General features: G+C 40.6%; 2 protein-coding genes across 3 annotated transcripts in view; both read left to right on the top strand.

Annotated features, from left to right (window-relative positions):
• The window catches only part of LOC310874153 (carbohydrate sulfotransferase 3-like), a 305,274-nt gene that overhangs the window by 140,315 nt on the left and 151,114 nt on the right, over positions 1-13,845 (top strand). The gene's annotated exons all lie outside the window — the stretch shown is intronic.
• pax2b (paired box 2b) overlaps positions 10,434-13,845 on the top strand; it is a gene marked incomplete at both ends in the record, with an annotated part of 33,727 nt that continues 30,315 nt past the window's right edge. For both annotated transcript variants that reach the window (XM_083787231.1, XM_083787230.1), the window contains 3 exons: positions 10,434-10,476; positions 11,968-12,145; positions 13,052-13,249. In XM_083787231.1, the coding sequence (XP_083643357.1) occupies positions 10,434-10,476; positions 11,968-12,145; positions 13,052-13,249 (419 nt within the window). The remainder of the gene's footprint in view (positions 10,477-11,967; positions 12,146-13,051; positions 13,250-13,845) is intronic.

Below are 13,845 nucleotides of genomic sequence, written 5' to 3'. Positions count from 1 at the left end.
ATATATATATATATAATCTACAATAAACGTACAGGAATATCTCTTGGTGACATTGCTGCAGAGACAACTAATGAAGCAATGCAAATACATTCTGGCAAACGAGATACAGGGAGGGGAGGTTTGCCTGATAGCAAAAAAGCAATAATAAAATACTATGTTCATCACCACTTAGGCCCTATACTGTATATACGTAGTTGTGCAATGAATAGCAAACATAGCAATCTAGGAGCTTGCGGTGTGTCACACCGCAACGTGTTGTGAGCTTGTAGATCAGCTATTTCCCCCCCCCTATTTCTGAACATTTGGGAGAATTCTTTTTGCCTATAATGACAAGCCTAAAATAGGGACTCTGTGGTTGAAAGTGGTTAATGGGTAAAATGCTACTACAGTCCGTGGCTGTTACCCAGTGATAGCTTGGTGTGTGTCAGTGATTTACTGGGAGGAGCAGCTCTCCTGAGTGATTCCAGTGTCACAGGACGGATGGCCAGGGTACACTCATTACGTCACAGCATGACAACAGCACTTAATTACTAATGAAAGGGTGAGCTCTCCACAGTCCACTGTTTTGGTGGGCTGAGCATGCGGCTAAGCCCCCTGTATGGCCACTGTCAGAAGGTTCTCCACATATTGGAGGTGCACCGACTGAAGAGTCCCACACAGGCACACACATCCGTGACAGCGGGAGAAATGATGAGGATTCTGGGAGAAGAGGCAGGATTTCCGAGTTCATATGAAGGTTGAAGGCTGCTGTGGTTATTTATTGACATTGCCGGGTTAAATGTGACAATGGCCTGGCCCTATACGCTGTTATACCATTACACAGAGCGTCATTAAACAGATCCATAAAAAAAGAGAAAACAAGACAGGCAACCCGACCCAAAATGTAATGACAAAAGCACTGATCTGAGATAAGTATAAATATGGTGTAATTCAGTGAGGTTTCATGCCTGGTTAAGCATGTACATCTTTTGGCGGCCTACTAACTGATATTACCACAGTGCAATATTTCAGCACACATCAACAGCGGAGCAAAATTAACTCTGATGTGTGAACAGAACCGCGGGTCCGGAGCTCCAAACTGTCTCGTGATTATATCGAGATGGATTAGAGCCGAGCCTCGCAACAAAACTCCCTGCGATCTGCAGGCTGTCCGACCAGGCGACTTTAAATAAAGATCCTCCTCTTTAATGGAAACGCAGATATGGGTGCAGTGCCTTTTCCCTATATGCAGCTTAACCACCTTCAACCTGGCATCCCTACTTGGGCATCTAATTATAGGTGAAATATTTCAAATTGAAATGTTCGAAAAGTGAAAATAGCTGATCTATACGAGCTCACAACGAGTTGCGATGTGACGCTTTATGAGCTTGTAGATTTTCACAATTCGTATGGTTTAAGGGGTTAACAGATATGATGCTTAGAGGCACCACCATACCATCACCAACAACCCTCCACTCCTGCACCACCCGCCACCCACCCACACATCCCTCCCTCCCTCCCTCATCTCTTCTCCATCTGCTAGACAACATTTTAAAAATTCTTAATCCATGAGCAACCATTGAACATTAGTGAATTGCAAATTACAGATGTTTTACTGTCTCTGTGTTGTTGAGTTTTTTCCCTTTTTTTCCACGCTCCTCCTGTTTTGATCCGTGCATCCCACTGTCACTCAGTGTCGCGCACGCTTCCCTCGCTCCTCTGCATTCATTAGACGCCCCGTGCCATCATGGCACCATATGACACTGTCATCATTTGGTAATTAAACCTTTGCTCGTTTAAATATGAAAAGCTGGCAAGGGTGCGATCATAAACAATGTTGCGCAAACCAGATTTTCCAGACTAGATGAGATTTCATGCATGCAGCACCATGGCAGATTCTCCCCCCCCACCTCTCCTTTTCATTTTCTTACTTGAAGCAGAACAACATCCTCAAAATTAAACACAGAACGCTGAATAAGTTACCATTTTGTCAAACGTGCCTTATATTTGTCACATATTTCAATGCTCATTGATGTTACATTCACAACGTAATCAATACAATGTTGTGAGCTCTATACAGCAAAGTATAATATGGGTATAATATACTTGGGAACACGACACCAATAGGAAACATTTAATCTAATATCTAATGTGTATCTGTTATATGGTAAATGCCTTCTATTGCCATTCTCCTATTTATAATCATACTTCTGATGACAGCAGTAGGCCTATAGCAGAGAGCAGTAAACCAACACCAAAACCAATGCATAACGTCCCAAAACAATTTGGACACAACAGCATCGTTACAGTCTAACGATTTTTTGCCTGCAATCTGAAACAAACAACCACAAAAAAAGCACAGAAGCAGAAAAGTATTCTCTTTTATATTCACTTATATGTTTGTTTGTTTTGTTTTTTGGGCACAGATTGGGGCGGCGGCAGAGGGGTGAGGTGACAATAAAATCCAACCATCAGCGCCCGCGGGACGATTGTCAACATCCTCCAGATTCTAATTTACATCCACACACTGCGAGATTTAGCCAAATGGGGTTTGAGAGAGAGAGAGAGAGAGAGAGAGAGAGAGAGAGAGAGAGGAGGAATGCCTGGACCATTACGGCCCAAACTACTGGCTTTTTTATTACCACTGAACAATCTTCCTCGGAGCCCTCCTTTGGCGTGCCTCCGTGCTCGGAGCACAGGGAGAAGTATGTGGGAGGAGGCCATTCAGTCACATTATGGCTTTCCATAGATCAAGGTCACAATTTTCATGATCATTACACCACTGAAGGTGACAGGAAGCACTTACAGAAGTGATCAGGAGCTTATGTGGAAACCACTCATCCATAGATTTCTGGGGAGAGCAATGTGTATGTGTGTACACAGTATAGTCCCACCACACACGCATTTCATAAGCACAAATATACGTATTTACTGTGTGTGTGTGTGTGTGTGTGTGTGTGTGTGTGTGTGTGTGTGTGTGTGTGTGTGTGTGTGTGTGTGTGTGTGTCTCTCTCTCTCTCTCTCTCTCTCTATATATATATATATATATATATATATATATATATATATATATATATATAAACATACACACACAACACAGTAGGCTATATATCTGTAGATACATAGACAGAGACAGACGTGACATAAAGCACTACCTTGACATTGACAATTAAGCTAACTAGTAAAATATATATCTTTCCGTATACTTCATTAAAGAGATCAAAAATGTTTTTTTGGGGGGGCTCTCTCACACATTGTGCCATGGGGGGGGGGCAGGTGGGGGTGGTGGGATGCTACATTATACATTCACATGCCATGGGCTAACACATGTCACGGGCCCACCGGACAGAAGCTGCAGTTCCCATATTGCTGACATGTGATTGGAAGCTGTTGGCTGTCTGGTTGGGACAGAGGCAGCTGGCAGGCCACCTTCCGAGCAGAGCAGCCTCGGGCTGATCTCTGCTAGATACACGCTGATCCACTGGAATACACTGACATGGGATCAGATTTCTCTCTCACTCTCTAGACCACCAAGGCCCTTTGTGGAATGACTGACTGGCTGCAGGATCTCATGGTGTGTGTAGCCTATATCTACAGATACACTCTGCATTCATCCAGTGAAGGAGGAGTGCTATCACTGCTTTAACTGTTGTTTTTTTACGTTGATGATATTTTTGCACAAAAGAAATAGTGAAAACTGAGAAAGGAGGGATGCTGTTGTTAATTGTTTTGACAATTGAGAGAATGGCGATGGAGATTATATTGGTGTAGAAGTGGAGGAATAACAGGAATGTAATTATTTATCAAATGCAACAAATATTTTTTTTGTTTTTTGCTATGATGATAAAATTGTGAATATGATCACAACAGTATAGTTCACTAACTGGTTGGCTAGCCAATGACTGAAATATTATTTACCCAATTAAATCTCTGGGATTTTTATTTACAAATGCAGTGCATATATACTATACAAGAAAAAATGATTTCAAATTAGCAGCCATTTAAAAAGACCCCATGATTATACCCTCTGTCTCTCTCATCTTCGTTAAGTTCCAACCAGAGGGGCACACATTTGACTATTCATGTGGAAAGTTTGGTGGTGAAGAGGGGATTTAGCCCCTGTTCCCAGTACTATGCAACATAGAGAATATTTTTGAAATGACAATGATACAGTCCTATTTTTAATCCAGCACTGCAGGGCATATTTAACAATTACTCTCAAATCTGCATATTGTATGAGGCGCAAGAGTGTATTTTCAGTCTATAAGGACAGTACTTCCAGTCCTTGGTGTTTTAATTCATATAGGAGGTACAGAGACTGCGCCTGAAATATTAAGAGGCCTTGAAATGAGAGGTCATTGCAGACAAAATGAGCGGTGCACACAAAGGGCACAAAAAGCTTGAAAGTGCTTGAAAAGTTTTCACGTACAGCAGTTTCACAGTTTTTGCAGTACACTTAAGACTTAATTATACAGTCATTTCCTTGCGTTTAAACCGAGTAGAATGTTGGTTTTACAAGTTGGTCAAAACAATGTTTGGGGTGAATATAATAAATAATTAATTCATAATAATCATATATATTTTAATAGACCATATTAATGGTGTTTATAATGTAACCTGCATCCTACTTTATATAATGTATTCTTTCATGTTTAAGATGCAAATGAGATGTTAATTTTGCTTAATGATTTGCCGTACCTGGGGCATGGAAAAGCTCAGAAACTCGACTGTCTGACTGCTTTTGTGCTCAGGGTATAAAAAGTAATTTAACAAAGTGTTTTCCAATCAAAGCAATAATAACCTGATTCCATACTTGCATTCAAATATTTCATATATACGACCTACACGACACCAACCCTTATTCACAGAATCACAGACATGAGACTATACTGTGTGTGTGTGTGTGTGTGTGTGTGTGCGCGCGTGCGTGCGTGTGTGCGTGCGTGCGTGCGTGCGTGTGTGCGTGCGCATGTGCATGTTAAAAGAATGGGTGATGAGTGATGATGGAGATCAGAAAGATCAGAGACATCAGCAAGCACAGCCAACCGGAAAATATTCCAGGTTACAATATACGCTGGAAAATGGAATTAATACTAAATGTATAATGTATAGTTTTAGGGGTGTTGGGTTTTACAGCTGTAGTCAAAAGACACAGCCATGTCCGGGACGACGCGAAGACCCTGCATGCTATGTGGATTTTATCATCTGAGATGGCCCTAACAGTTGTAAAACTTTCACATTGAATTTTACTCCTATTCTTAATTTTTCATGATCTCCCATCAAAGACAGTATAACGCTTAATTGGCTGTGGTTGCTGCACATATTATGCACAGTGCATGGTGAAGTGACATATTGTCCTTTAAGTGATAACTTTTGGTGTAGTTTCTTAAGTGCAAGTTGAAAGAGCACTTCAAAGTACAAAGCACTGTTGGATATAATAATAGTCTCATTAGTCCATGGGAAAACCATGCAGGGCATGACATGCATATCATGTCTTATGTTTATGTTAAATTATGTTAAGTGTTATATGAGTGTATTCTGCTCTATTCCATTAAAACAAAACAAAAATAGCTATATCCAATTGGGCTTTCTAATCTAAAGCATGCAATGCAATAATAAAACATATATAATGTGACTTGGCAAATTGCTTTGCGTGGTCAAATGCGAGTTAAATCTGGAAGCTCGAATCTGTTCTAAAACAAACAAGAGATGCAGTGCACTTTCTTTGATAACTTATAGTCTACCATCTGCAGCCCTGCTCAAGTGTGTGTGTGTGTGTGTGTGTGTGTGTGTGTGTGTGTGTGTGTGTGTGTGTGTGTGTGTGTGTGTGTGTGTGTGTGTGTGTGTGTGCATGCATGCGCGTGTGAAATTGGGAGCGTGTCTAGGGTGTGCATGTAGGCTATATAATTCCATTTATAAATCCACCATGGCAGTAGCCTATAGGCCTATACCAGACCTATCAATATGGGAATAGACCTACTAATAATCAATAAGCCTCGTTAATGCATAATGTTGTTCCACAACATATATAGATCACACTCTAATTCACCTTTTAATTTTACATTTAAATGAGAAGATCAATGGAAAACAGCTGTAATGATCTAATTAATTATGGCAAAATTAAAAGCAAGTGCAAAATCAATCTCTCATGGTGTTGAGGATATGGGATCAAATTGATGCTCCATCTGTTCAAGCGAGCAAGATTTGTAGCCTAAAGTATTTTTGCTCCCTATATACTGGAGCGCGCTATGCACGCACGCACGCACATACACACACGCACAGTCACACACACACACACACACACACAGGACACCTTTTGGAAATCCAATAAAAAGTCAAACAAGTATTTGTTAATATTGTGTTGTTTGTTGCAAAGTATATGTAAAGAGACACCAATGATATCTAAATTGGTAACGGCTTTGAATTATCGCGATGATTTTAAAAGTTCAGCAATTGATCGTTCATTTGTCAAGAAGTTCTGACTGCTTGGTTTTGAGAGAGGTTGGGTCACATGCACGCACACACACACACACACACACACACACACACACACACACACACACACAGCTGACATTTTCCTAAACTGTGATTAAAAGGCCTGTTGTTATAATATTCGGAATATAAATAAAAAAAACATTTGGATGACAACCTAATTTTTTATTTTTTTATTTAAGCGTCAAAGCAATTTCCCAATTTAGACGAACAAGCCCAAATAAGTGGCCTGTCAAATTGAATTTAAGGTATAGCTCTTTTAATCGATGTAGGCCTATTGATAATGGCGCGTGTCAGCTGGCATCTTATAGACAATCAGTTGATTTATAATAAAGGAAAAAAAATCAAATTCGATTCAAAAGTTTTACATATAGACATAGCCTGATATGCAGGAGGATGCAAACAGGATAGGATGTGCCCGCATCAATAACCAAATGCGCCCTTAATTGGCACGGGGTGATATTTCCAAGAAAGAGAAGAGAAACCCAGTATAAAGAAAGAAAATCCCTTTTTGAAATCCAAAAGGATTAATATTCAACTTACACCTGCATGCTGTCAGGCAGCTCCCAATTCACGGTAGCCTATAATATAGGACTGAGAAGAGAATATGGAAAAGTCGTATCGATTTGTGACGTTGCAATAACGATGGCGAACGAGAGAGAGGGACCCTATATAGTTCACCATTTCTGTATATTTAGGACGTCGGTACCGACGTCCCAAATACAGGAAAGGTAAACTATAGGGTCCCGAAAGGGGCTATAGGGCCATCCATGGCTAAACGAGGGAGAGAAATAAATAAATAAAACATAAATAACATTTCAGCATTTACCCCGCTCGGTCTGCAACCAAACAGTCCCCTGGAAATATTGTTCTGTGTTCTATAGTCTCTCCAGAGCTGCGTGTCTCTGTTGTCTGTCCCGTGTGTGGATGGTTCGGTTCTCCCTCTCTCCCTCTCCCTCTCCCTCTCCCTCTCCCTCTCTCTCTCCCTCCCTCTCTCTCTGTAGCCATGCAGCGCTGCTCTCTCCTCCTTTCTCCCATATGCCACTTATAGACTAACACAGGCCATTAGTAAAGGGGGGCAAAAGATAAATTGCTCTCTGTCAATATATTACACCTCTCTTAATGGGTGCATGCGGGCTCCAAAAACATTTCCCAAACTCTTTCTGTTATCTGTTGTTTTTATGCTTTTACTTTTGGATTCGCGTGATATAGCCCGGACTGGATGTCTATAATTGAAGGAAGGCGACCTATTTTCTATTTTCTTTCATCTTTTCTTGACGTGACCTTAGCATCCGTTTTCAACTTTTGGGGGGGGGCACGTGTCTGGGTTCAATGGTCGCCTTCTCGGCTGGCTTGATTGGCAGAAAGAGGACAAGTTGCAAACGTGGAGTTAATTGATTCAGTGATTGCGTTGTTTAAATTAATGTGAATAGGGTTTAAAAGGGTTGTGACCCTGCGTATGGCTATACTTTCTGAATAGAATTGGCTATTTCCTTTAAAAGAGAGAGAGGGGGGGGGGGGGGGGGAGAAGAAAAAGAAGGGTTATATGGCTCAGCATCTGAACAGAGTCAAAAACGTTTTTACACGTGCTATACACGAACAGCAGACAAAGACAAATAAACAAGTGAAAAGTGTGTATTAATTTATATGTGTTCAAAAAACAATTCCAATATTTTGTCCCTTAGATTGAAAAAAAAAGCATTAATGCTTAATTTTTTTGCAGTGAGAGACCAAATCAAACCAAACAAGGGCACAGGGAAGGAATTGAGGGGGGGGGGGGGGTCTTACAGAGAGAGAGAGGGAGAGAGAGAGAAAAAAAGAATGTAGCTTTAAGGGAAATGTGCAGTCAAGTGTGAAATTACAGCCTATAGTGCTACATATTGTACCAGAAGCTCACTCCAAAAACAGTAACAAAAAGAGAAATCATCCCCTAACCTGACCAGAAGGCACAGCACTAGATGGGGCCGTCTGCCCCTAAGAGATGCCCCCCCCCGCCCCAAAAAAAAGAAAATACCCAAATAACAGGCATGCGTTCCCCGACTTAAATACACGAGCCTCTATAAGCCCTTTAAAGTTAGCAAACACGCATATAAAATGACACAAATAACTGCATTGCAATTTTTCTAAATTTACATTATTAATACATTAATACATACACATTAATAATAATAATAATAATAATAATAAATAATAATACATATTTTTGTAATAATTTATTTTCCAAGCAGCCTAATTATAAAATAAACGTAGATATAGAACATTTTCAAAATATACTTTTACACAAAAAAAACTCAGGTGCATGCGTTCGCCAAAATAAATTACTTCATTTTTTTTCATTTTTTTTATCATCTGCACTTTGCTTCCAATTAAGTTCCAAGATAGGTCTAATATATATCATGTCCAATGGTGAATGTGACCTAAAAAATACGTCCAAACTACAGTTTTTGTACATTCGGCTGCAGAGAGTGAACCTCAAGTTTAACTTTCTGGGTTTCACCTATTTTCGCAGTCTCTTTTATACCAGAGTTTATGAAAATATGCAGCGCCATCTACAGAAGGTGTGGAGAACTGCACCGTGTTGACGCGCATGCACCTGCTCAGTGTCTTTCTCTCTCTCACACACACACACACACACACACACACACACACACACACACACACACACACACACACACACACACAGATTGTTGGGTTTCAGGGGGAAGGTTACAATGATAATCACACTATCAACAGAAAATATATATAAAAAGGTCAATTAGCCTCTAAAGCTGTCTCTTTGCCCGCCTATACTTTAAATAAAGTTGCCATCAAATTATAGGCCCTTTTAAATTCCACTTCAGACACTAATGATCGATGATGAAAGAAAAAAAAAGAAAGCTTGGTTAAAAATGTCTCCGGGCTAAATCCTGAGGTGGGAAAAAACAAACAGGTATCTGGACTATTCTGCAGTAAACACTTAATTTATAGACCAACAGAAAAGGCAACATTTTCATATTTTCATCTCTATTTCTATTCATTCAGAACTTCAGAATTAGCCCTGCTGCTGTCTATAGTAATAACTCCTATAACTCGGAATCAATTCCCCTTATTTATTTCCCTCCCCTTTCGGCGTGTCAGACCAAAAGGACCTCCTCATTTGGACCCCAGGTTTTTGCGTTGGCGAATCACAAAAGTGTTGGAATCTACTGCCTTTGTCTGACAAGTCATCCATATAAGCAAGAAGGGGGTCTGCGGCGGGGAGGCGGAGAGAGAGAGGGGGGGGGGGCTTTTGCAGCTTTTAGAAACGCTCACACACAGAGAGAGGGGCTTCATTCTCAACCCAAAGATCCAGCCTAACGCATCATCCCCATTGTAAAAAGAGAGAGAGCGAGTCAATGTTCCTCCTGTCATTTTGATGCGCTATCTGAACGTCCCCGCGACCGGCACAACAACGAGGCCACCACTGGGAATACGGAATAAACACCACCACCACCATCACCACCCGCCGCCGCATGCTGCTGCAACAAACTGGACACGAACATTTACAAACGTTGTTGTCTCTTGTTGTTGTTGTTATTCGTCGTCATGCTCTGAGAATATAATAACCCTCGTCCACCTCCTCCACCACCACCTCCTCCCTAGTTGCACGGGCTTTGAAAACACCGATAAACACGTCACATCACTGAAACAATCCCACGGTCATGTTGTGCACCTGCCAAGCCTCTCTGCCTCTCCACCGCGGAACGGACTGTTGAAGAGGGAGGAAAGGCAAGGCAACTTTTGTTGGAAGAAGTTGCCGTGCTTGCTGGTCCGATCGGGTTGTTCGACTTGGGAGAGGAGGGGGGGTCTTCGTCGGGCGAACGAAGAAGAAGTCCCTTCGTCGGGTAGAATCTGATTGATTTTTTTCTTCACATTTTTGATATCTTTGATAGGAAGGCGAGACGGCGACTTCAGTTGATTATCTGTCTTTCCTTGGCTATCCAATGGATATTCACTGCAAAGCAGACCCCTTTTCGGCGATGCACCGTAAGTATAGCAAGCATAGCCGTTGAGTTTGTGAGATGATGCAGCGTGCATGTTGGTGCATGCAGGTGATATAATGCATGCTTATTATATTATAAAGGCCTTATATACAGTGGATATAACAGCTACTGTATTGCTTTCGGTGCAAACGTGCATCCCTGTGCATTAAAACTGACACTAGTCTGTCACTGTATACGGACTATAGAAGTGTGTATAGCCATAATGCATTTGCATGTAGGACTATGCAGCAAACCAAAACACGAAGTGCATGCAGCAGAGGAAAACGAGAATTAAATTAATAGCTCCTTTCGTTCACATTAAAAAGCATGTGATCGTAGCCTACTGCAAATAATAATAATATCATAAATAGCTACAAGAAGGGGGGGGGGGGACTCTACTATATACACATGGCCGAGATTTACTGCATGCATTTTAAGTCATAAGTAGGCTAAACAAACGCCATACACCTGCCAGGAGTTGGATATACACGCAATTTGATATTATCCGAGTTTCAGCGACAGGTTTAATTTATAGTAACCAAATGAACACAATCAAATGGGTAAAAAGTCACTATATAGCACATTAACGCGTTTTAAATTCGAATTATTTCACTAACACTGTTTCCTATATATATATATATATATATATAGCTCCAACACCAGCTATTGTTTTGTTTTTAGGCCTCTCTTGTAATTCAACTGAATGGGTTTTAAATAATTGATAGCCTCTTCAATTTACCAAATAATATGTAATATGAGTAATCAAAGCTCTTTCAATTATTTACAATTACCGTGCGAGGGGAAAATGGCAGACCTTGCAACTTAATAGCCAACTTGAGACGTGGAGTTTACACGAAAACATAACCCCTAACACAGTGAGATAATGCTGGCCACTTTAGACCAATAATATATGACTTATCCACACTTTAAAGAGTCCGAGCGTTAATAAAAAATAAAGCATTTCAAATATTGCTTTTTTCCCCTGTGACAAACAATAGGCCTAACCACATGTAGTATAATATGCTGGATTGTAGATGCTACACAAAATGCATTGTGGAAGCTATAGCCTGCAATAACAACAGACATCCTCAAATGCTGACAGTAAGGCTACTGCATTATTTAATATAGGCCACTATCGTGGTGTAATATTGTTTGGGTTAGAGTGTTTTTTTTTTTTTAATTAATAAGCTATATGGGCTATATAGTTATATTATATTACACAGAATATAATGCAGACCTGTTTAATTGTTTCCAATTAAAGGCTATATCGCTAAATAGGTCACAAAAAACAGGAGCCGATACAATCCCATAAATACACGGTTAAACTATTTAATAATAAATATAAAAAAAACTATTGCAGTAGTTCAGCACCTCACCAAATGTTTTGTTTATTTATTTATTTAGGCTATATATACTTATTTATTTATTTTGACGTCCATGCTTTGTCCACATGGCTGTATGTAATGTTACGGTGCCCTGTCCTGTTCTGTTACAGTATCCCACATAGGGCACGGCGGGGTGAACCAGCTGGGCGGGGTGTTTGTGAACGGCAGACCCCTACCTGACGTGGTGCGGCAGAGGATAGTGGAGCTGGCCCACCAGGGCGTCCGGCCCTGCGACATCTCCCGACAGCTGCGGGTCAGTCACGGGTGCGTCAGCAAAATTCTGGGCAGGTAAGGAGGGATGGATAATAGTAGGCCTATAAAGAGAGGAGAAAAAAGACAGAATCACTTTGTGAGTGTATATGGCCCAAGTATACCGTAAGTCTACAAGGAATGGAAAACTGAACGTTGCTGTTCACATAATGGCTATATAGCCTCACACACCGTCAAGAATATGGTAGGAGGTAAGCTATAGGCTATATAGTCTAATAGAGTATACGGTTAAAAAAATAAAATAGAATAGAATAAAATTAAATAAAAGGAGACGATTCTGATCACGAAAACATGCATGGGGTTCATGAAATAGGCATTTGACATTATGGCCAGAAAGACTTGGATGACACGTGTGGGCATGTGTTTTAGTATAAAGCCTGGGAGAAATCCGCATATCGAATTATTAGCCTACTGATAGGCAGTCTGCACAACGTTCAGAATGTTTTATATGAATATTGTTAGAAATACAAAATGTGAGTTCATGGGCCCTTATATTAAATAAGGTAATGTTTGCAAAAAATAATATTTAGCGCGATAGCAAACCTAATTTGATTCGCTATGGAGCTACATAGTCGCATATTTGCTATCAATTGGATAAGTTTTACAAGGCGTTTTAATTGACAGTTCCCGGTTAGGAGAGATAGATTGGACCCTCTGCATGCATGACTGGACTAGCAGTTTGCTGGATATGGCTAATATAAATGTAGGAGAGTCGTTTGCAGATTTAATTAATACATTTCTGAGCTGATGCAAAACAATAATGGGACGAACATTCCGACCTCACTCCTCTTGCCAATCAATCCCCGAACATTTTCTTTAATATTTCATTTTATAGGCTTACTACAATTTCATTCATTTTTCTTAATTAACTTATTTGGGCCAGTCTTGTTATTTATTCCGTGCATTTCTTTCTTTCGCATGCAGATACTACGAGACCGGCAGCATAAAGCCAGGAGTTATCGGGGGCTCCAAACCAAAAGTCGCCACCCCCAAAGTAGTGGATAAAATAGCAGACTACAAGAGACAGAACCCTACCATGTTCGCGTGGGAAATCAGAGACAGGCTGTTAGCAGAGGCCGTCTGTGACAACGACACAGTTCCGAGCGTCTCGTCAATTAACAGGTAAGAACAGTGGATTCTCGACTATAGGCCTACTAACATTTAAAAAATCTCTTAACTCCAAACGTGAAGCCGATTCATACGGCAGCCTATATACCGATAAAATAACACTTGAATTGAAATCACATCGCATAGGCTAGATATAGCACGTGATGTTTTATTTATTTATTTATTCATTTGTCTTTTAAACTCTATTCTAAAATGCACCAGGCATGCAGTAGTATCCTATACCTGGACCGTTTAAAAAACAACAACAACACATTTATAGCTTAATTGTAGACCTGCTATATTTTTGGCTCTGTACGTGTTCCCCCCAGAATAGCCATGCTTGCCGGGGTTCAAGTGGTTAATAACAGCAATAAAATAATGTGTGACCCTTTCAGAAGCAGCAGGACGAATATTCTAATTTATCAGAGTATAAAACGTGAGGTTGGTTGGTAAAGAAAGGGGGGGAATGAGAGCAGCACACGTAAATTAAGGAGGTCAGAGAGTGCAAATTGAAAATCGTTTATCACAGCAGCCCCCCCATCTCTGTTTAAGTGCACCCACAGCAGAATATTGTTTGACCAACTTTTTGCCCATCGCGGTGGTGGTCTCGG

The sequence above is a fragment of the Protomyctophum parallelum genome, assembly GCF_964188405.1.
Source record: "Protomyctophum parallelum genome assembly, chromosome: 17".
Taxonomy (NCBI): domain Eukaryota; kingdom Metazoa; phylum Chordata; class Actinopteri; order Myctophiformes; family Myctophidae; genus Protomyctophum; species Protomyctophum parallelum.
This window is presented reverse-complemented; position numbering and strand designations above follow the sequence as displayed.